Source organism: Onychomys torridus, chromosome 17, assembly GCF_903995425.1.
Source record: "Onychomys torridus chromosome 17, mOncTor1.1, whole genome shotgun sequence".
Lineage (NCBI taxonomy): Eukaryota > Metazoa > Chordata > Mammalia > Rodentia > Cricetidae > Onychomys > Onychomys torridus.
The window spans coordinates 21672208-21692452 of NC_050459.1; the positions used below are offsets into that span (position 1 = coordinate 21672208).

General features: G+C 45.8%; 1 protein-coding gene across 1 annotated transcript; it reads left to right on the forward strand.

Annotated features, from left to right (window-relative positions):
• Positions 1-4716: 4716 nt before the first annotated feature.
• On the forward strand, positions 4717-19453 carry LOC118569118 (pyridoxal phosphate binding protein). Its single transcript, XM_036166849.1, has 8 exons — positions 4717-4872; positions 7037-7144; positions 7222-7257; positions 7788-7863; positions 13805-13939; positions 15771-15913; positions 16720-16818; positions 18098-19453. Exons 1-8 carry the CDS (start codon positions 4774-4776, stop codon positions 18227-18229), a joined length of 828 nt encoding a protein of 275 aa, XP_036022742.1. The 5' UTR covers positions 4717-4773; the 3' UTR covers positions 18230-19453.
• The last annotated feature ends 792 nt before the right edge of the window (positions 19454-20245 follow it).

Below are 20245 nucleotides of genomic sequence, written 5' to 3' on the forward strand. Positions count from 1 at the left end.
ATCTGAAATTCATGTTTAACTGGGCATTTTAAATAAGCTTCAGTTTTTTTGTGTGTGTGTTTTGTTTGGTTGGTTGGTTGGTTTTTGGAGACAGGGTTTCTCTGTGTAGCTTTGCACCTGTCCTGGAACTCACTCTGTAGACCAGGCTGGCCTCAAACTCAGAAAGATCCTCCTGGCTCTGCATCCCAAGTGCTGGGATTAAAGGCGTATGCTACCACCACCCACCCAAAGTTTCAGTTTTTTATGTGTATAGTGCAAGGTGTTTTGCCTGCATTGTATATCTGTGTACCACATGCATACCTGGCCCCTATGGAGGCCAGAAGAGGATATGGAGTCCCTGGACCAGAGTTCAAGCAGTTGTGAGCTGCATGTAGGTCCTGGGAATCAAGCAGGGTCCTCCTCAAGAGCAGCCAGTGCTCTTAACTTCTGAGCCATCTCTCCAGCCCTCCGGGAGTAGTCTTACTTCTTTTTGAAGGTGGTTGTTTCTGCTGACAGTGGTGGTGCACACCTTTAATCCCTTCACTCAGGAGGCAGAGGCAGGCAGATCTCTTTGAGTTCAAGGCTAGCCTGGTCTGCAGAGTGAGTTCCAGGATAGGCAGGACTACACAAAGAAACCCTGTCTCAAAAAAACAACACACACACACCACACACACCAAAAAATAAATAGATTCACAATTTGTACTTTGATCGTATCCCCCCACATCATCCTCTTAGTCTCCCCAGCCCCCCAAACCTTTTCTCCCCAAGTCCCCTTACTACTTTGGGTTGTTTGTGTGAGCCTGAGTGAGGAGTAACTTGAGCAAGGGAACACCGCTGAGAAATAAGACCCCTCCCTCTCCCCCAGCAACACAACTGCCTAAACTCCCCAAAGACCGGTGGGGCCTCACAGGCTCCTTCCTTGTCCACAATGGAATGTTGATGGATCTAGTCTTGTCCAGTTGACCACCATTGCTATTCTTAAGGGATGCAAGAGCCATGACATCCCCAGAAGGACAGCATTTCACAGCTCTCCTCCCTAGCCTCTGGCTATTACATCTTTTCCCATCCCTCTCTTCCAAGATGTTCTTTGAGCCTTGGTGGGTGTGTTTTGAGCACTTTGACCAGTTGGAACTGATCAAAGTTGTGACAGTGTTAATCATTATTCATTATACAAAAAAATAGCTTCTCTGACCAAGGCTGAAGTCAGTACTAATCTATGGCTATAAGTGGATACCATGTCCACTAGCAAAACCATAGTAGGTTATCCATTAGGGCCTATGACCTCTCCATCCGTGAGCTTTTGGCCACGTTTACAGTAGTAGGCCTGAATCCCTCCTATGGAGTGGGCCTCAAATCCAGTCAAAGAGCAATTAGTTGCTCCCATAATAGTCATAGCACTATTGTACATCTTGCTCAGCAGGTTGATTTTGTAGCTCATGAGGTTCAATGCTAAGTGCTACTGATGAGTTTTCTCTCTCAGTAGCCTGCATAACACCTTCTGGCATTACCAAAATTAACCATCAAGGAGGAAGCTTCCAGCTCAGTTCTAGCCTGATTTCTCTATGTCCTGCAACCAAAGAGTATGGTATCTTAAGCAGTAGGGCCTCATCATCTAGTTAGGCAACCAAAAACAGAAGCAATAGCCTGTATTGTTGGTCTCCCTGACCAACAATTTTTAAAGAGAGATCCCACACTCAGGGATTTTCTTTTAATAATCTAAACAGCATTATCCACCCATGCCTAGTGTCTCTGTTACATTTGACAATACCAGTTAGGCTTGCTCGGCGATTTTGTATTGTTTTTTAGTGTTTGGGGTCACTCTAGGCCAGACTGACCTCAAATTCAAAGTAATCCTGCTTCACCTTCCCAAGTGGTAGGATTACAGGCATGAGCCACCAAAGCCCTGCTTTCTTGGGGTTTTTAATGGTGTTCCCTAATCTTGGTGTTGACTTGAGAACATGATACACAAGTAATATGAATTTACAACTTAAGAATATAGTTAAGTGGAATTGGACTGCCAAGATCCATGCCCTTATCACTTGTAGATATGTGGTTTTGAGCTTACTTTCTGGTTCTACCCAAAGCTTTGTGCATGCTAGGCAAGTGCACTCGGCCAATAAACTCCAATCCCAGCCCTTAGAGTTTTTTAAGACTTTAAAATTTATATGTCTCTTTAGTAGGTTTACTAAATTCTCACTGTAGTTCAGTTCTGATCTTAAAACTCACTATGTAGAGGCTGGGTGGTGATGGCGCACATCTGTAATCCCAGCACTCAGGAGGCAGAGGCAGGTGGATCTCTGTGAGTTCGAGGCCAGCCTGGTCTACAGAGTGAGATCCAGGACAGGCTCCAAAAGCTACAGAGAAACCCTGTCTCGAAAAACCAAAAAAACAAACAAACAAAAAAAAATACCTCACTATGTAGCAACCCAAACTGACCTTTATTTAGTTCATGGCCTTGGTGAGATAATCTTTTTGTATACTATGAAGGTGTGGCTCTGCCAAGGCACTTTCTGATTGGTTTAATAAAGAGTTGAATGGCCAATAGCTAGGCAGAAGAGGATTGGCGGGACTTCTGGGGAGAGAGAGGAACTCTGGGGAGAATCTGAGACACAGGGAATTCACCACAGGAAGTGGGATGTACAATATGGAGGAGAGGTAACGAGCCATGTGGCAGATGCAGATTAATGTGAACAGGTTAAGTGTTTTTTTTTTGTTTTTGTTTTCAGACCTGAGGACTGAACCCAGGGCTTTGTGCTTGTTAGGCAAGCGCTCTACCATTGAGCTAAATCCCCAACCCCCAGATTAAGTTTTAAGAGCTAGTTGAGAACAAGCCTAAGCTATAGACCAAGCTTTCATAATAAGTCTGCTGGGTGGTGGTGGCAGCACACACCTTTAATCCCAGCACTCAGGAGGCAGAGCCAGGTGGATCTCTGTGAGTTCGAGGCCAGCCTGCTCTACAGAGTGAGTTCCAGGAAAGGTGCAAAGCTACCAAAAAAAAAGTCTCCATGTCATTATTTGGGAGCTGGCAGTCCAAAGAAAGTTCAAAGACTTTCTGCCTCCAGTACACACAACTATGCTCAACTTAAATTAGTGTTTTAACCTCGCTAAGCCTCAGCATCTGTGTATAAAATGGATTGAGTAAACTATGAGATGCATAGTGTGGTGGTTTGAAAATGGTTCCCATGGGCTCAGAGGGAGTGGCCTTGCTGGAGGAAGCATGTCTCTAGGGGCAGACTTTGAAGTTTTGGAAGCTAAAGTCAGGCCCAGTGTCACTCTCTCTTCCTGCTGCCTGCAGATCTGGATGTAGAACTCTCAGCTACCTCTCTAGCACCATGTCTGCCTGTGTGCTGCCATGATGACAATGGACTAAACCTCTGAACTGTAAGCTAGACCTAATCAAATGTTTTCCTTTGTAAGAGTTGTCATGGGCATAGTATCTCTTCACAGCAATAGAAACCCAAACTAAGGTACATAGGAACTATTTTTAGCACAGTGCCTAGCATTTATAACTTCAAAAGAAACTTATTTTGAAGCTAAGGGAGAGCTCAGGAAAGTACTTGCCTCACAAAGATGAGGACCTGAGTTCAAGCCTCAGAACCCATATAAAACTACAAGACATGATGGTGTGCACTTGTAATCCCATTGCTAAAAAGGTAGAGACACCAGAATCCCAAAGGCTCAGTGACCTGCCAGTCCAGTCTCATTTGTGAGGTTCTATGGCCATACCACCCTGGTGCCAGTAAGGCTTCTAAACACACAACCAAAAATTAATTAAATTAATTAATTAAAGTCAGATTTGTAATTAATTTGTGCTCGCTCGTGGTGATTCGCAACTTCACTGCAGCACTGGCTGTGAACACACAATGTGCACTTTGTACTACATAGCAGTCACACCATACACTATGAATGCTGCCTGAACCACCTCTGCTCAGATTCAAGACTTTCCTATGTTATAAATTCCAGTGTTGTCACTGTACAGAACTTTCTCCTCTTAAAAACGTAATTGCTGCTGGGCGGTGGTGGCGCAGGCCTTTAATCCCAGCACTTGGGAGGCAGAGGCAGGCAGATCTTTTTGAGTCCTCGGAGCCAGATCCAGGAAAGGCGCAAAGCTACACAGAGAAACCCTGTCTCGAAAAACCAAAATAAAATAAAATAAAATAAAGTAATTGCTTTATTACAGAAAACAAAGAATATTTTCCTATCATGCTTCAGCATTAGTATCAATTTTATCTTACACGCCTTTAATCCCAGCACTCGGGAGGCAGAGCCAAGAGGATCTCTGAGTTCCAGGCCATCCTGGGCTACTGAGAGAGATTCAGGTCAGGCTTCAAAACTACAGAGAGAAAGCCTGTCTCGAAAAAAACAAAACAACAAAAATGTGGGTGCTAAAAAGATGGATCAGTGGTTAAGAGCACCTGTTGCAAAGGACCCCGCCTTCATTTCCCAGCCACCCACATGATGGCTCACAACCATACTCTCTTCTGGCCACCGCGGACACCATGACGAACAGACGTACGAAGGCAAAACAGTCAATACACATAAAATAAAAATTAAGAATATTTAAAAAAAAAAAAGTTTGTTTATTATCCCGGGCACGGCTCGGGACTTGATCGGCGATCGGGCTCTCAGCGGGGATAGCCTCCGACTCCCTCAAGATGGCTCCATCCTCTGCGGCCCGCCTCCATTGGGGGCGGTGGCTGGATGCTGAGCAGTGATTGGGCCTGGCAGGGAGGGGGCGTGACCGGAAGTCACTCTCCGCAGGTCGCGGGTTCTCCTCGGGGCATCCTCCGGGGAATGTGGAGAGCCGGCAGCATGTCGACGGAGCTGGGAGTCGGCTTGGCGCTGCGGGCCGTAAAGGAGCGCGTCCAGCAGAGTGTGGCCCGGCGGCCGCGGGTGAGGACGGGCCGCAGGGGACGGGGGGCGGGCGGCGAGGGGGCGACCCCCGCGTGGGACCTCAGGTGTCACGGTGACGCAGAAGGGGCTCCCTCCCGGAGGAGCTGGGGCTGGCGGGGCTGGCGAGGGGTCCTCAGCGGCCCGGCCTTGAGGCTCGGGGCTTCCTGGAGGTTGGCTTGGTTGGAGGGAAAGTGACTCGTGTCCAGGGGTGTCTCTTCCATGTGCCGATTCTCGTCGCCACGGAGCTAGAGCCCTCAGAGGGCCACATTCACCCACGATCACGTGCGTGGGGGCGGCGGTGGCCCTTGGTCCAAGGTGCGAAAGAACTGACAAGGTTTTACTCTGACCTCCACAGAGTAGAGGGCAGCTGTCAGGTGCCCAGTCACAAGCATTTTTAATTTTGGTATTGGTTGTTTTTTTCCCCTTTTGGACTTAGGAGACCAGGGTCAGTGTCTGCTTTTCTCCGTGCAAATTAAGCTGTGCTGTGTGGTGAGAGAGGAGGGAATATAAAAGTCCTCTCGGGTCTAGTGTTTATGGTCCCAGATTTCAGAATGATGCCCGAAGACAGTCTTTTCTTAACTGATGTCTAGACGGTACCTTGAACAAGTCCCGTTAACCTCTCTAGCCTCCGCTTGGTTCATCAACGTGAGGCTAGGAAACACAGTCCGTGAGACACTCATCACACGGTCCTCAGAAGGAAGCAACAGGCGACTGTGTGGTAATGGATGTGGTGGTTCTGTGAAAGTCCCAGAAATGGTGGGGTACACGCAGACAGCAACGGGAGGACCCGGCTGCAGCTGGAAGCAGGGAATCCCTGCATTTTATGTAACAGATGTGGGGAAGAGTGTAGATGAATCTAATCCTGAGTACAGAATTGTGGGTGTGCCCGTTGTCATCTCCACCATTGGTTGGTTGAGTCATAGACTGAACAATACATTGTCTTTATCCCAATACAGCTCCTTTCAGAGTGAATGGAAGTGTTATTAATAATTTCATCAGGCCCGAAATTAGTTTCTAAACTGTTTACTTGTGGTGTGAGAACCCAGAAGTGAACTCTCTGCTCAATAGGATGCTGCCTTCCCTTAATGAACTGATTCTGGGTGGTGATGGCACATGCTTTTAATCCCAGCACTCACTCAGGAGGCTGAGCCAGGCGGATCTCTGTGAGTTCAAGGCCAACCTGGTCAACAGAGTGAGATCCAGGACAAGCACCAAAACTAAAGGGGAAACCCTGCCCCAAAAACAAACAAACAAACAAACAAACAAAAAAAACCCTGATTCTGATGGGTTTGGTATTTTCTTTTGTTTGTATGTTTTGGGAGCTGGAAATACAACTCAGACCTCCACGATGCTAACCAGACACTGTCACTGTACCCTCAATCCAATAAAGTGATTCGTGTACTCGTGTTATATGCATGTGTGTGCAAGTGGGGCACGTGTGCGTGGGTGGTATAATCATATTTGCAAATGTGCATGCCCATTCATGCATGTGTGGAAGCCAGAGGTCAATGTCAGTCATCTGTCCCCTAGCATTCTCCACTTTATATTTTGAGTCCTTGAACCTGGAGTGAGCTAGCCCGAAAGCCCCAAGGATCCACCTATCTCGACCCCCAGTACTGGGATTACAGACAGGTGACTTTATATGGGGCCACAGCTTCCCTTTATATGGAGGTTGGGGTCTAAGCCCAGGCATTCATGCTCCTATGGCTAGCATGTTACCCACTGAGCCACCTTCTCTGCCTCAGATCCTTAAACTTCCCGCACTGTTTTTTATGAATCGTCTGGAACACTGTTCATAAGGCAGTCAGCAGGCAGGGTGGTAGCTCTGGTGAAACACTTTCTTGGTGTTCCCAAAACCCAGGGTTCTATATCCAGTACCACAAAACAAAAGAATGGGGAGAATGGATCTTACCAAGTTACCAAGTGTATCTTTTTGTTTTGTTTTTGTTTGTTTTTCAAGACAGGGTTTCTCTGTGTAGTCCTGGCTGTCCTGGAACTCACTTTGTAGACCAGGCTGGCCTCGATCTCACAGAGATCCACCTTCCTCTGCCTCCCAAGTACTGAAATTAAAGGAGTGTGCCACCACCACCTGGCACTACAGGGTGTATCTTATTGGAGCAATATTTTCACCCATTCACTCATGTGGCCCTTTCTTTCTTGGCAGGATCTCCCAGCCATCCAACCCCGGCTAGTAGCGGTCAGCAAAACTAAACCTGCAGACATGGTGATTGAGGCCTATGGTCATGGCCAGCGCACTTTTGGAGAGAACTATGTAAGATACCTCTTTCAAAGAGCCTTTGGAAGAATTTGACTACCATGTTTCTGACGCACTCTGTTCTTGCTCTTTAGGTTCAGGAACTACTAGAAAAGGCATCAAACCCTAAGGTGTGTAGACATGGGAAGTGTTGGTTTCAAATAGAAGTCTTAGCTCTCAGCTGAAAGTTAGACCCACGTTGGTGATGGACTTTTAGAGCAGAACGCTGGGCTAGGGATGGGAATTACCCTTGAGCCCCAAATAATTCTCAACTACCTTTTCTGTCTTTATTCAGACTTTAATATTCTCTTTTGTGGCTGTTTGTTTGTAAAAAATGATTTTTGGAGCTAGCTGAATCTTTGGAGATTTGAAAGCATAAATCAAGGGTATAGGATGCAGTTCACTGGTAGAGCACTTGCCTTCAGAACAAACCATTTCTGTCTCTAATGAGTAGTATTTGAAAAATACAGTGAGTTGATGGGAACAGGGAAGGGAAACAGCATTAGGCTTAGATGATGCTCTGAGTTTCCTTGTGTCTCAGTGGGAGACTGGCTGAAGACAGTGATGGGGATGTCTCTCTGTCAAGGGAGAGCACAGGAGTAAAGGCTGCTGACAGGGCCTCCATGGCATCCGTATCAAATGGTTCCCTTTTTCTCTTCAGATTCTGTCTTCGTGTCCTGAGATCAAATGGCACTTCATTGGTCATTTACAGAAACAAAATGTCAACAAATTGATGGGTAAGACAAAACTCTAAATAATGCCTTCTCTTCTCTGTGATTGTATGGTTTCTACCCCTTTCAGAGTAAGCAGCTTTGAGAACATTCCTAGCTCACCATTTATGTTGTGGGATTTCTTAAAATAAAATAAAAGGATTTCTTTGAAAACAAAAAAATAGTAAGTTAAAAATAAGAATGAGCTGGGCGGTGGTGGCACTCAGGACGCAGAGTTAGGTGGATCTTTGTGAGTTCAAGGCCAGCCTGCTCTACAGGAGAGAAACCCTGTCTTGGGAATGAATGAATGAATGAATGAATGAATGAATAAATAAATAAATAAATAAATAAATAAATAAGTGGAAAGGATTGGGGGGTGTGGCTAAGCAAGAGAGTGCTCCTAACATTTACAAGGCCCTAAATTAATCCTCAGCATCATAAAAAATAATTACTAACTACAGAAATATTTAACCATTTGACATGTGAAGATTTCAAAGAACTTCTCTCAAGATGTCAAAATTTAAGAAACCTGTTTTGTTGTTGTTTTGTTTTTGGTCCTTTTTTTTGAGGGAGGTAGGACAAGGACAATTGTGTCTGTAGAGGTCAGAGGACAACACAGAGGAGTTGGTTCTCTCTTTCCATCGTGTGGATCCCAGGGATTGAACTCAGGTTGTCAGGCTTGGCGGCAGGTACCTTTACACAGTAAACCATGTTTCCGCCTCTGGTTTTTGTTTTGTTTTGTTTTTGTTTTTGTTTTTTCCTAACAGCTTTATCAGAATACAGTTGAAAAAAGCATATCCAACTACAATAAACTGCATAGATTAAAAGTATCTGATTTGATAAATTTTGACATAGGATAATAACCATGAAACTAGTATAGGAATTACAATAGTGGGCATCCTTCCCCAGAGGATCCTTCCTGTCATCTTTCCCAAGTGTTCCTTGTCCCTTTTGCTGCTGTAAATTCTACATTTTAGGATTTTGTGTAAATGGAATTATAAAAACACGTATCTAATTTCTATCAATCATCAAGCATTTGACCTTTCACGTGTATGTGGCTCCTTCCTCTTCTTACTCAACCAACATATCACAATTCCTCCATTCACATTGATGAATGTTGAGTTTACTTCTAGTTTTGAAGTATTACAAATAAGCTCCTCTGCCTGATGTGGTGCCAGAATTCCCAGCATTCGGGATTAATAAATACATGTAATAAAAAATAAAAGAAAAATTGGGACCATTGTTTCTTCACACTTTGTCCTTTCCAGTTCCTTACTATACTATTTCAGAGTCCACTGTTTTCATTTCTCCTGCAGAGGCTGGCAGATCTGTGTTAGAGGCCACTGGTCTACATAGAGACTTTCAGGCTAACCTGCCTCAATAAAATAAATTAAAGGGGATGGAGAGGTGGCTCAAGGGTTAAGAGCACTTGCTGCTCTTCTAGAGGACCTGGGTTTGATTACCCAACATCCACTTGGCAAACAGTTCACAACGTCTCTAACTCAAGTTTCAGGGGATCCAACACCCTCTTGTGGTCTTGGTTTTTCGAGGCAGGGTTTCTCTGTGTAGTTTTTGGTGCCTGTACAAGATCTCACTGTGTAGACCACAGAGATCCTCCTGTCTCTGCCTCCCGAGTGCTGGGATTAAAGTCGTGCGCCACCACCACCACCCAGCCTTGAATTGTTTTATTTTGTTGAGACAAGACCTGGCTGTGTGGGATAGGATGGCCTTGAGCTCCCCTTCTTCCTGCCATGCCTTCCAAATGCTGGGGTTTTGGGTATGTGCCACGCCGATCTTGAATTAATTGTTTAACTATAATAACCATGTAGTCTGAGGTTTAAGCATGGAGTATATGTGCTGACTCTGATGCTCGAGAGAAGTTCCAGATCTTGGATCTTCAGTTTTTATACTAGAAATTCTAAGGCCACCATAGAAGTAACACAACAAGGCATTACGGCTAATAAAAGCATAAAATGAGAACCATTATAGAATTAGTCCCAAAGGCAGAGAAACAGTAAGAAAAGTAAGGCAAGAAAAATTAAACAACTTGCCCAAGATAAAGCACTAAAAGGTGGCAGCCAGAATCCCACCACACCCATCAAGGTCCCAGCTCACTGCACATCTTTGGACTGGGGTCCTTGTTTGCTTTTGCTGCTGTGATAAAGACCATGACCAAAAGCAACTTGGGAAGAAAGGGTTTCTTTGACTTACACTTCCACATCACTGTCCATCACTGAGGGAAGTCAAGGCAGGAACTGAAGCACATACCATGGAGGAATGTTGCTTACTGGCTTGCTCCCCGTGACTTCCTCAGCCTACTGCCTTATACAGCCCAGGACCTTCTGCCCAGGGGTGGCACACATCAGTGAGCTGTGCCTTCCCACATCAGTGATTTGAGTTTGGTATCTGATACATTGTAGTTTGGGGGAGGGGTGTTGGTTTCCGCTTCAAGTTTGAGTCATTTTAGATACATGGGAGAAATAACCTACTTTTTTTCATTTTCTTTGTTTTGGACCAGTTTTAGCCAATGTAACTTCTCATTATTCACTGTCCTGAGAGTAATTGCTTTTCACATTGCTGGTTTGGTTGTCTTCATTTGTTTGTTTGTTTTTGAGACAGAGTCTGACTAACCCAGCCTGATCTAGGTAGGAACTGTGGTAATCTTCCTGTCTCATCCTGAATGCTGGGACTGCAGGCATGAGCCACCAGCACACCCAGGAAGATGCCTGACAGTTTTGTTTGGATTTCAGACATGAATTGTATCTTGCTCAGTTCTAGCTATTTTTATATTCCTATAAATATTCTTCTGCTTTGTTCTGGAGCATAGTTTACATTTTATTGGAACAATTTGATCCCTTTAGGGTTTTGGGTTTTGTTTGGTTGTTGGTTGGTTTTCCATAACAGGGTTTCTCTGTGTAGCCTTGGCTGTCCTGAAACTCACTCTGTAGACCAGGTTGACCTCAAACAGATCTGCCTCTGCCTCCCAGCACTGGGGTTAAAGTTGTATACCACCAATACCTTGCTTTGGTTCTTGTTCTTAATATCTGTTGGTGTATAGCCAGGCCAAAGCTGAGTTTAGAATTATTTGCACTACCAAGGCATAGCCATCCTTTACATACTAGTGTCTCCATCTCGACCTGTATTCCACGTCCTTTGTGAACCTCGGGGTGTGTTTCTCCTAACTGTAACTTCTTCACATGTGTGCACGCTTCAGTACCCACGTAAACACTCTGGCCCATTAAGATCACCAGTTCACAGCGTGCAGTTCTGTCCTCACTCACATTCTGCAGAGTGGACTCTTGGGCCTGCCACCTTCACAGCTCAAGGTCGTCTCCCAGTGCCCTCTTGGAGAAAGTCCCCAAGCTAGAAGCCAGGGCATCTGTGGGGCTCACTTCATTTGTTCCCCACTCTCAGAGATCATGGTCTTTTTTTTTTGGTTTTTCGAGACAGGGTTTCTCTGTGTAGCTTTGCGCCTTTCCTGGAACTCACTCTGTAGCCCAGGCTGGCCTCGAACTCACAGAGATCCACCTGTCTCTGCCTCCCAAGTGCTGGGATTAAAGGTGTGTGCCACCACCGCCCAGCTTGAGATCATGATCTTTTATTCCATGATATTTGTTCCCTATAAATTGTTGCTTGAGGGATGTGTAGTCCCCTCCCGCTTTGTGCTAGTTTAAAGAAGAGGAAGGTTGACCAGATGGCTCGGTGAAGGAAAGCACCTTCTGAACAAGCCTGATGATCCTACGTTTGATCCTCCAATTTCCTCAGGGAAGAACCACAAGCTGTCCCCTGACCTCCACACATGTCATACATACAAAAATGACAATACAATTTGATTCCTGTACTTTCTCTCCTCCCCGTGCTGGGGACTGAACCTAGGGCCTCTCTCATGCTAGTCAAATTGTCCACCACTAAACTATATCCCAGTCCCTTTTAAAATTCTGAGTCAGGCCAGGTATCACTAAGTTACTTAGGCTAGATTTGTACTCACTGTGTAGCCCACGTAGGCATTGAACTTGTGATCCTCTTCCCTTATCCTCCCAAGCAGGTGAATTTTACAAGCCTGTACTGCCAAGGCTGGCTGAGAAGTCTAATATGTGTTTTTGGTGGAGAGTCTTATTTTGCCCTGTTTGGCCCCAATCTCACTGTATAACTGAAGGTGACCTGGGGTTTCTGATTCTCCTGCCTCTACTTTTTTTTTTTTTAAAGATTGTATGTATGTATGTATGTATGTATGTATGTATGTATGTATGTATGTATACAGTGTAATGTCTGCATGTATCCTTGTAGGCCAGAAGAGGGCACCAGATCTCATTACAGTTGGTTGTGAGCCACCATGTGGTTGCTGGGAATTGAACTCAGGACCTCTGGAAGAACAGCCAGTGTTCTTAACCTCTGAGACATCTCTCCAGCCCCTGCCTCTACTTAAGTGCTAGGGATTTCCAACATGCACCACCACACTGGGTTATGTGGTGCCTCAGATGGCATTCTTGCTGACTGGGCCACATCCTCAGCCCCACCCTCACCTCCACCCTTTCTTAAAAAGAAAAGGCAAATACTAAGAACAAGGAATTTTCAAATAGGAAAATATACAAAGGTTCATCATCTGAATAATGCTCATAGATATACAGAATAATAAATTCGTCTTTCTAATCAGATTTGTTTTTTGGGTTTTTTTTAAAATATGGAAGATTGCTAACATCCACTGTTTCCAGACCACAAATAGATCAGCACTCTTAGGTTTTCACAAGGATGCCTGTGTGGTAGGGTCCTGCTAGAGTGTCACTCCAGCGTGTGAGACTCCCAGGTTACCCCCCAACAGCTCATTTCATAAAGAGAGCATGAAGGCCATTTGCATTGGTTCGCATCACAAGCTTCATTGCTGTTGATTTTGTAAACTTGGTTAACCTTTTGTTGTTCTGCACTCCGTTTTCCCTCTCTGTAGATAATTGTGTTCTTCACCTGTGGTTAAAAATTACACAGACATAGCTGGGCAGTGGTGGTGCACGCCTGTAATCCCAGCACTCGGGAGGCAGAGGCAGGTGGATCTCAGGAGTTCGAGGCCAGCCTGGTCTACAGAGCTAGTCCAGGACAGGCTCCAAAGCTACAGAGAAACCCTGTCTCAAAAAAACCAAAAAAAAAAAAAAAAGAAATACTTCTGGTCAAGCATAGTAGCCCATGCCTGGAGTTAGAATTACAGCTCTTCAGGAAACTGGTACAAAAAAAAAAAGTCTAGTGAGGCCCTGTATCAATTACTTTTCTGTTTCTGTGATAAAATGCAAAGAACAAAAGCAATTTAAGGAAGAAAGTTTATATTGGCTTGTAGTTCCCGAAAATAGAATCCATGTGGAAGAGGAAGAAAGGAGGGGCAGAGGGCAGGGAAGATAGTTAGCCAATGATGCCTGGAGGATTTCTGTGCTCAGTACAAGTAAGCTGGTGGGTTGCATCACGGCCCTTTGTCTGTGGCAGGTCATTGTCCATCTTCATACAAGATGGCTTTGATGGCCTTTCTGTCTGACTGAGCATCTAGTATGAACTGTTCTGGTGTCCTTGTCAAATAAGACCCATCCCAGAAGGTTTAAGAGCATGATGCTATCCTTCCAGGCTAGCAGTGCCTTTGGGTAGCCTCTCTTTGTCATTTGGCCCATTTCACCCAGTTTGAACTAAGACACAGTTAGATCAGGCCTGCTACTCAGAATCTCAATCACCAGCTTCTCGCAATTCCCCCTTCTGTCCATCCGCAGTCTGATTGTGGCATTTTAGTGTTTCCCTTACCCATCTTTGCCGGTGAGATGGGGCTTGTCTGCCTTTGAATTTCCTATCTAATAAACTCCCATGTTTGTCTTCTTGGCCAGTCGTAACATTTAACTTCTCCTGGAGTACTTCTCCCTCTGTAGATCAAAGTTTATTGCCTGTGTCCTCCAGCAACAGGGAGAATGGAGGCTGTTACTTTCCCTCTTTCCCATTACAGCCGTCCCCAACCTCTTCATGCTGGAAACGGTGGACTCTGTGAAGTTGGCAGACAAGGTGAACAGTTCCTGGCAGAAGAAGGGTTCTCCTGAACGACTCAAGGTTATGGTCCAGATCAACACCAGTGGAGAGGAGAGTAAGTGACCAGACCTGCGCCCACTGTCAAGGGCGTGGTGAGGATTCATTGCGGTGATGCAGAACCCTGGATGCCTCGCTCGCTTGCTTGTTGTTGAGAGTGAATGCCAGGCATTTGCTTCCAGCCCTCTTCTAACCGCTCACATGTAGCAGATCTTGGCATGAAGGAGCTCAGCATGTTTTCCAGATGTGCACTAGAGTCAGGCTCTGGGTTCAGACCTCAGGTTCACAGTTCTAGTCGTGTAATCTTAAAAGGGACTTAGCCTCCCTGCCTCAGTTTCCTTGGAGACTGGTAACTAGTAAGAGGACTCACAGTTACTGTATGAAATGAAGTCTTAGGGCTGGCACAGTGTTTAATAGATTTTAGAGGTTACCATTATTATGTTTTATGAATGCTCCCTGGCTGGCTACATTACATATGAGTAGATACAAAATTGACTCCAGAGTCTCTTTATTACACTTCTTGACAATTAGCTATAATATGCCCTAATTCAATAACAGTGAAAATTCCTGCCAACTCCATTTAATAAATGGGGGCAAAGGCAAAGCAATATTAATAGTTCTTTTTTTGTTTTTTGTTTTTTTGAGACAGGGTTTCTCTGTATAATAGTCCTGGCTGTCCTGGAACTTACTTTGTAGACCAGGTTGGCCTTGAACTCACTGAAATCTGCCTGCCTCTGCCTCGTAGGTGCTGGGATTAAAGGCATGCACCACCACTGCCCAGTTTAATAGTTCTTAAACTACATAACAAATAACCCATCTGTGGCAGTTCCCCCAACTAGTAAGTTAAACTTAGCAAATAGAGAGCCTCAATTTTATTATGTATATATAATTTACTTTTTGCATGTAGTAACAAATTGATAAAACCATAAAGATGCCAGGTTTAGGAAAAAATCCCGAGACTCTTCTAGGACTTTGTCAATGTGACTCCCCTACTGGACAAAGACATGCATACATTAGTTCCGTTTCTGTTTCTGTGATAAAGCACCATGGCCAAGGCTACTTGCAGAAGGCAGGGTTTATTTTGTTTACCTTCCAGAGGAAAGGTCGGAGGCAGGGGAGCATGGCAGCCGGGACAGAGGCTGAGGGTTCACATCTTGAACCTCAGCACAGAGTAGGGGGAGAGCGAGGAGTGATTCATGGCTTTGAAACGTCACAGCTGGCACCCACGACATACTTTGTGCAGGGCCACATCTGGACCTAGCCAAACAGTGCCGGTAACTGGGGACGAAGCGTTCAAACTTGTGAGCCTACAGGGCACATTCTCATTGAAGCCACCACATACTTTTCCTTTTCTGTTTCCCCAGCCATGCTCAGCTAAAACCCGGTGGGCGTGGCTTAATGGGGGGAGCCTATGTGTGAAGAACCGTGGCTTCGGTCTCTGGCACTAAAAATAAAAAGTAGAGGGGTTGGGGATTTGGCTCAGTCAGTGGTAGGGTGCTTGCCTAGCAAGCGCAAGGCCCTAGGTTTGGTCCTCGGCTCCAAAAAATATAAAAATAAAAAAGTGCAGAAAATAAAAAGTAGAATCGGGGAAGGAATAAAGAGAATCTGGTCTAACCGTAGCCCCTGAGTGGAAAAGGGGCAGGCATGAAGAGCCTCACATACACAGTCACTCTTTAGGCTTAGGGTAAGAGTCACCTCTGTTGTAAGGAAGGGATGGGAGTGTAGCCTTCTTCTGGCTGTTAAGACATGTTGGCATAATGGGTTGGGGATTTAGCTCAGTGGTAGAGCGTTTGCCTAGCAAGCACAAGGCCCTGGGTTCGATCCTCAGCTCAAAAAAAAAAAAAAAAAGACATGTTGGCATACCCATCTTCTGTTTCTTTTTTGTGAAGGTAAACATGGCCTCCCGCCTTCAGAGACCATAGCCGTGGTGGAACACATCAAGGCCAATTGTCCCAGCCTGGAGTTTGTGGGGCTCATGACCATAGGAAGCTTTGGACATGATCTTAGTCAAGGACCAAACCCAGACTTCCAGGTACTGGGGTGGGGTGATGCTCTCGGGCCAGAGAAGCATCGTGGGGCTGTGGGTGTGGCCACCAGGAGGGTGTATTGAGCATGGGCAGCCCCTGTGCTTGACCCAGCCCTAGTGGGCTGCAGCAGCTTGCAGGGCTGGCATGTGGTACTTCAGGGACCGCTCAGAACATAGCCTGCCTCTTCTGAAATCGTCTGAGAAGGGGAAGGGAAGCCTAGGCTCCCAGACACACACACTTCTTCCTTAACTCAGTTTTCGCTTGGCTAAAACAATTTTTCGAGCAAGCTTTTCCTTCCTTTTGAGTGACTGGTTGCATTTTTGTTGCCGTGGGTTTGTTTTGTTTCTCTTGGAAGGTGGTGCTGGGTTTTTTCTCCACTGCTTGGGGTAGAACCTGGAGTCTGGAACATACTATGAAAGCATTCTACCGCTGAGCCACACCCCTGGCCCTGGTAGTTTTCTTGAAAGTAGGGACTGTGGCTAACATACTTATAATAACTTCTGATAATCATGACACACCTCAAAATCATGAAGAATAGAATCATCAGAAATATTTTGGTTTAATGACTTTCCTTTTGTTTTCATTGATGGGTTTCGCTTTCTGTTTTGTTCTGGTTTAGTTTGGCTGGGCTTGCTTTGTTTTGGAGACAAATTTCACTACCTGTGTAGCCCAGGCTAGTCTTGAACTCAGGATTCTCCTGCCTATTCCCAAGCATTACAGGCAAGCAGCACTGTGCCCAGCAGATTTGGTCATCTTTTGACACCGTAGGAAACAACTGGAATAATCTGGTTAACACTTATGTTTTGGTCAGATGTTGCTGTCCCTGCGGCAGGAGCTGTGTGACAAGCTGAGCATCCCTGTGGACCGGGTGGAGCTGAGCATGGGCATGTCCGGGGACTTCCAGCATGCTGTAAGTGGCAGAAGGAGTCAGGGGGTGGGGGGTGGGGTGTCTTTTAAATGCCTCATCCTAGTAACCAGTCACAGTGATTCATCTATTTTAACATTGATACAAAATTACAACCAGCCGGGCAGTGGTGGCACTTGGGAGGCAGAGGCAGGTGGATCTCTGTGAGTTCAAGGCCAGCCTGGTCTACAGAGCTAGTCCAGGACAGGCTCCAAAGCTACAGAGAAACCCTGTCTCGAAAAAACAAAAAAAAAATTACAACCGAGTACTTCAAACTCCATAATCCACTCCATGTAATCTGGAAAAGGCTGAGGTGTAATTTAGAGCTTAATGAATGTGTTATAACATGGGTTTGCTCTCCCGGAACCAAAAAAGAAATTTAAAACTGATTTTTTTTTTGAGCTGAGGATCAAACCCAGGGCCTTGCGCTTGCTAGGCAAGTGCTCTACCACTGAGCTAAATCCCCAACCCTAAAACTGGTTTTTAAAGGCATTTCATACATAAGTCCTAGGCCTTAGCTGTGTGACAGTAAGTATGAACTGAAGCAAAGTTCTGTGTTAGCAATTCACATACATGAATGAATTTCTAAGATAGTTAATACCTGGGTACCGTGGCACACTCCTGTAGTCCTGGCACTTGGAAATCAGAATCAAGAGGACTGTTGTTAAGTTTCAAGCCAGCCTGGTCTACCCCACAAGTTCCATGCCAGCCAAGGCTACATAGTGAGACCCTGCTTTAAAAATAAATAAGCCGGGTGGCTGTGGTACACGCCTTTAATCCCAGCACTCTAGAGGCAGAGGCAGGCAGATCTCTGAGTTCCAGGAAAGGCGCAGAGCTACACAGAGAAACCCTGTCTCCATAAACCAAAATAAATAAGTTCAGAGTTCTAAAAAAAATTGAAGTATAAAATTGCATTTTGGAATATCACATAGATTAAAACAGTATGAAAAATCTAAACAGGAGTTTGAGTCTGTGTTTAGGTAACTACAGGTTTTCCTCCATTTGTTCAACCATGGCTCTTTGGTCATGGGCCGAGGGCAGCTCTTTGCTGGGCCGCTCCGTCCCACACACCTCAGTCTCTACCATCCCTTGTCCCCACGTCGATAACTGCCATTGAATTGCCTTTCTCTTGACCACCTGCTCCAGGGACACCAGAGCACCTGGCCGCCTTCAGCTGCAGCTCGGTTCTTTCTTATGCAGCCTCTGGGCATCCAAACTTAAGTGCAGCCTCGGCACCAGCTACACTTGAGTGTCTGCAGCTCTCTTGCTCTCTTCTTTCCCACAGATTGAAGTAGGATCAACAAATGTCCGGATAGGAAGCACCATTTTTGGAGAGCGAGATTACTCCAAGAAACCCACCCTAGACAAGACAACAACAGACCTGAAGGCCTCAGTGCCATTGGCGCAAGGACAGTGAGTGAGGCCAGGACAGCTGACAAGATCAACTCTGCACCGGCCTAGGTTTTCATTTCGGTGTTCCGCATGTTCCCAAGCACACTTTCCGTGGCATGTGTAGAGCGCTGAGGATCACATGTGTTGATGGAGACCACCTGCGCTTCACCTCTGCCTAGGACACTCCATCTGAGCAGTGGCTTAGGCTTGAATTGGAGGAGTCCTGAGACTCCAGAACTGACACCAAATCAGTAGCCAGGAACTGAGATCAACTGAACACTGCCAGGAACACCCAACCCTCCATGACTGCCTTTCCCCGGGCATCTTCTGGGTCTCTGGTGTCTATAATTGAGAAAGTCAGAGAGATTCCCATTTGCCATCCCACTCTAATAGAACGTTGTTCCTACAAGTCCCCACTGAACACTCACTACTCTGCAACGAGGTGACTTTTGCTCCCAGTTTCTACCCTGGCCCGTAGATGTCTGTAGTCACAGCTCCCCTGTGGCGCTGACCTGAAATTCCAGGGAAACTTGTAAAACAGTGCTTGGGCTTTTCTGACACCTTGCTGAAAAGGAGGGATGTGGAACTTTCTCCTTGGGGACCATAGTGATGGAAAGTGGGTGTCAGGATTTCTTCTCTATCCTAACCCTTTTTTGGTTTTAGCACAGACTGTCCCCCCACTTGGAGACAGAAGCCCTTCAGAACTATTTCAGGTGCATGGTTTGAACAAGGCCTCATTTGCTTTCTCTTTTCTGGGGCAGTATTTCCCAGGTGTACTTACAGCCACCCCCCAATACACACACCATATTTACAAGCCAGATTTTTGTAGCTCTTGATGGTTTAGATGTAGCAAGAGTACAGGAGCACCTGCCTGTAACTCCAGCTTTCAGGAGGTACGGGCAGAAGGAACAGGAGCTGGAGGCCAGACAAGGCGGAATGAGACCCTGTCTTAAACAAACAACAAACTAGGTAGCACAATTCTCCGGGAACCACAGCAGAGCTTTGGTGTGGGCCGTTTACTTCCCGACAGCTTTTCCTCGTGTTTACTCCAGCCCTTGTCCTTTGTTTACCTAATAACTTCAGAACCTGCTGCTGCTGCTGAATGTCATTTCCTAAACTTCAACCACTGTGGTTCCTGTTCTGTTTCAAGCAAAGCTAGCGTGGCATCTCAGAGTCCGATAATACAAATGTGAGCTTGAATTATACCATCTGTGCCAACTCCAAAGCAATTAAAGGTTTATTTTTATGATCTGGTGTAATGAGTGAGTGTAACAAAGGGGGCATTGGAGCTGCTAGGAAGCAGCTGCGTTCCTTGTCTGGCATCATGCCAGCCTAGCTCTGGAAAGGCCTACCCTTGAGTCAAAGATGCCACCAAGGCCATGCCATATATACAAGAAGAGTTCTGGACTTCATGAGCAAGAAAACGTAGTGCTTAATGACATGCCTGTAGACAACACACAATGGAGCCTAGTGACATGTCTACAGACACATCACACAATGGAGTCTAGTGACATGCCTGCAGATACATCACATGATGGAATCTAGTGACATGTCTGTAGACAACACACAATGGAGTCTAGTGTCATGCCTGCAGACACATCACATGATGGAGCCTAGTGACATGTGTGCAGACAACACACAATGGAGCCTAGTGACATGCCTGCAGACAACACACAATGGAGCCTAGTGACATGCCTGCAGACAACACACAATGGAGCCTAGTGACATGCCTGCAGACACATCACATGATGGAGCCTACTGACATGCAGACAACACACCTTGGTGGCAAGTTCTAGACCATCCAGGCCTACATACTGCCTAGGCGGTGTATTGAGACCCTGTCTCAAAAAGAAAATGAAGTGTTGGGGGGAGTTAAAAAGGAGCCCGCCTCCGGCTGCATGAAGCTCTTTGGATTGCCTCTAGATGGCGACGTCGGCTGGCCCGGGGAGCATGCAGACTTCGACATTGGCTAACCTGGAGAACACACATACTTGGCTCCCTCAGCAGTTTATCCGACCAGGGACCATACAGTTTTACTTGC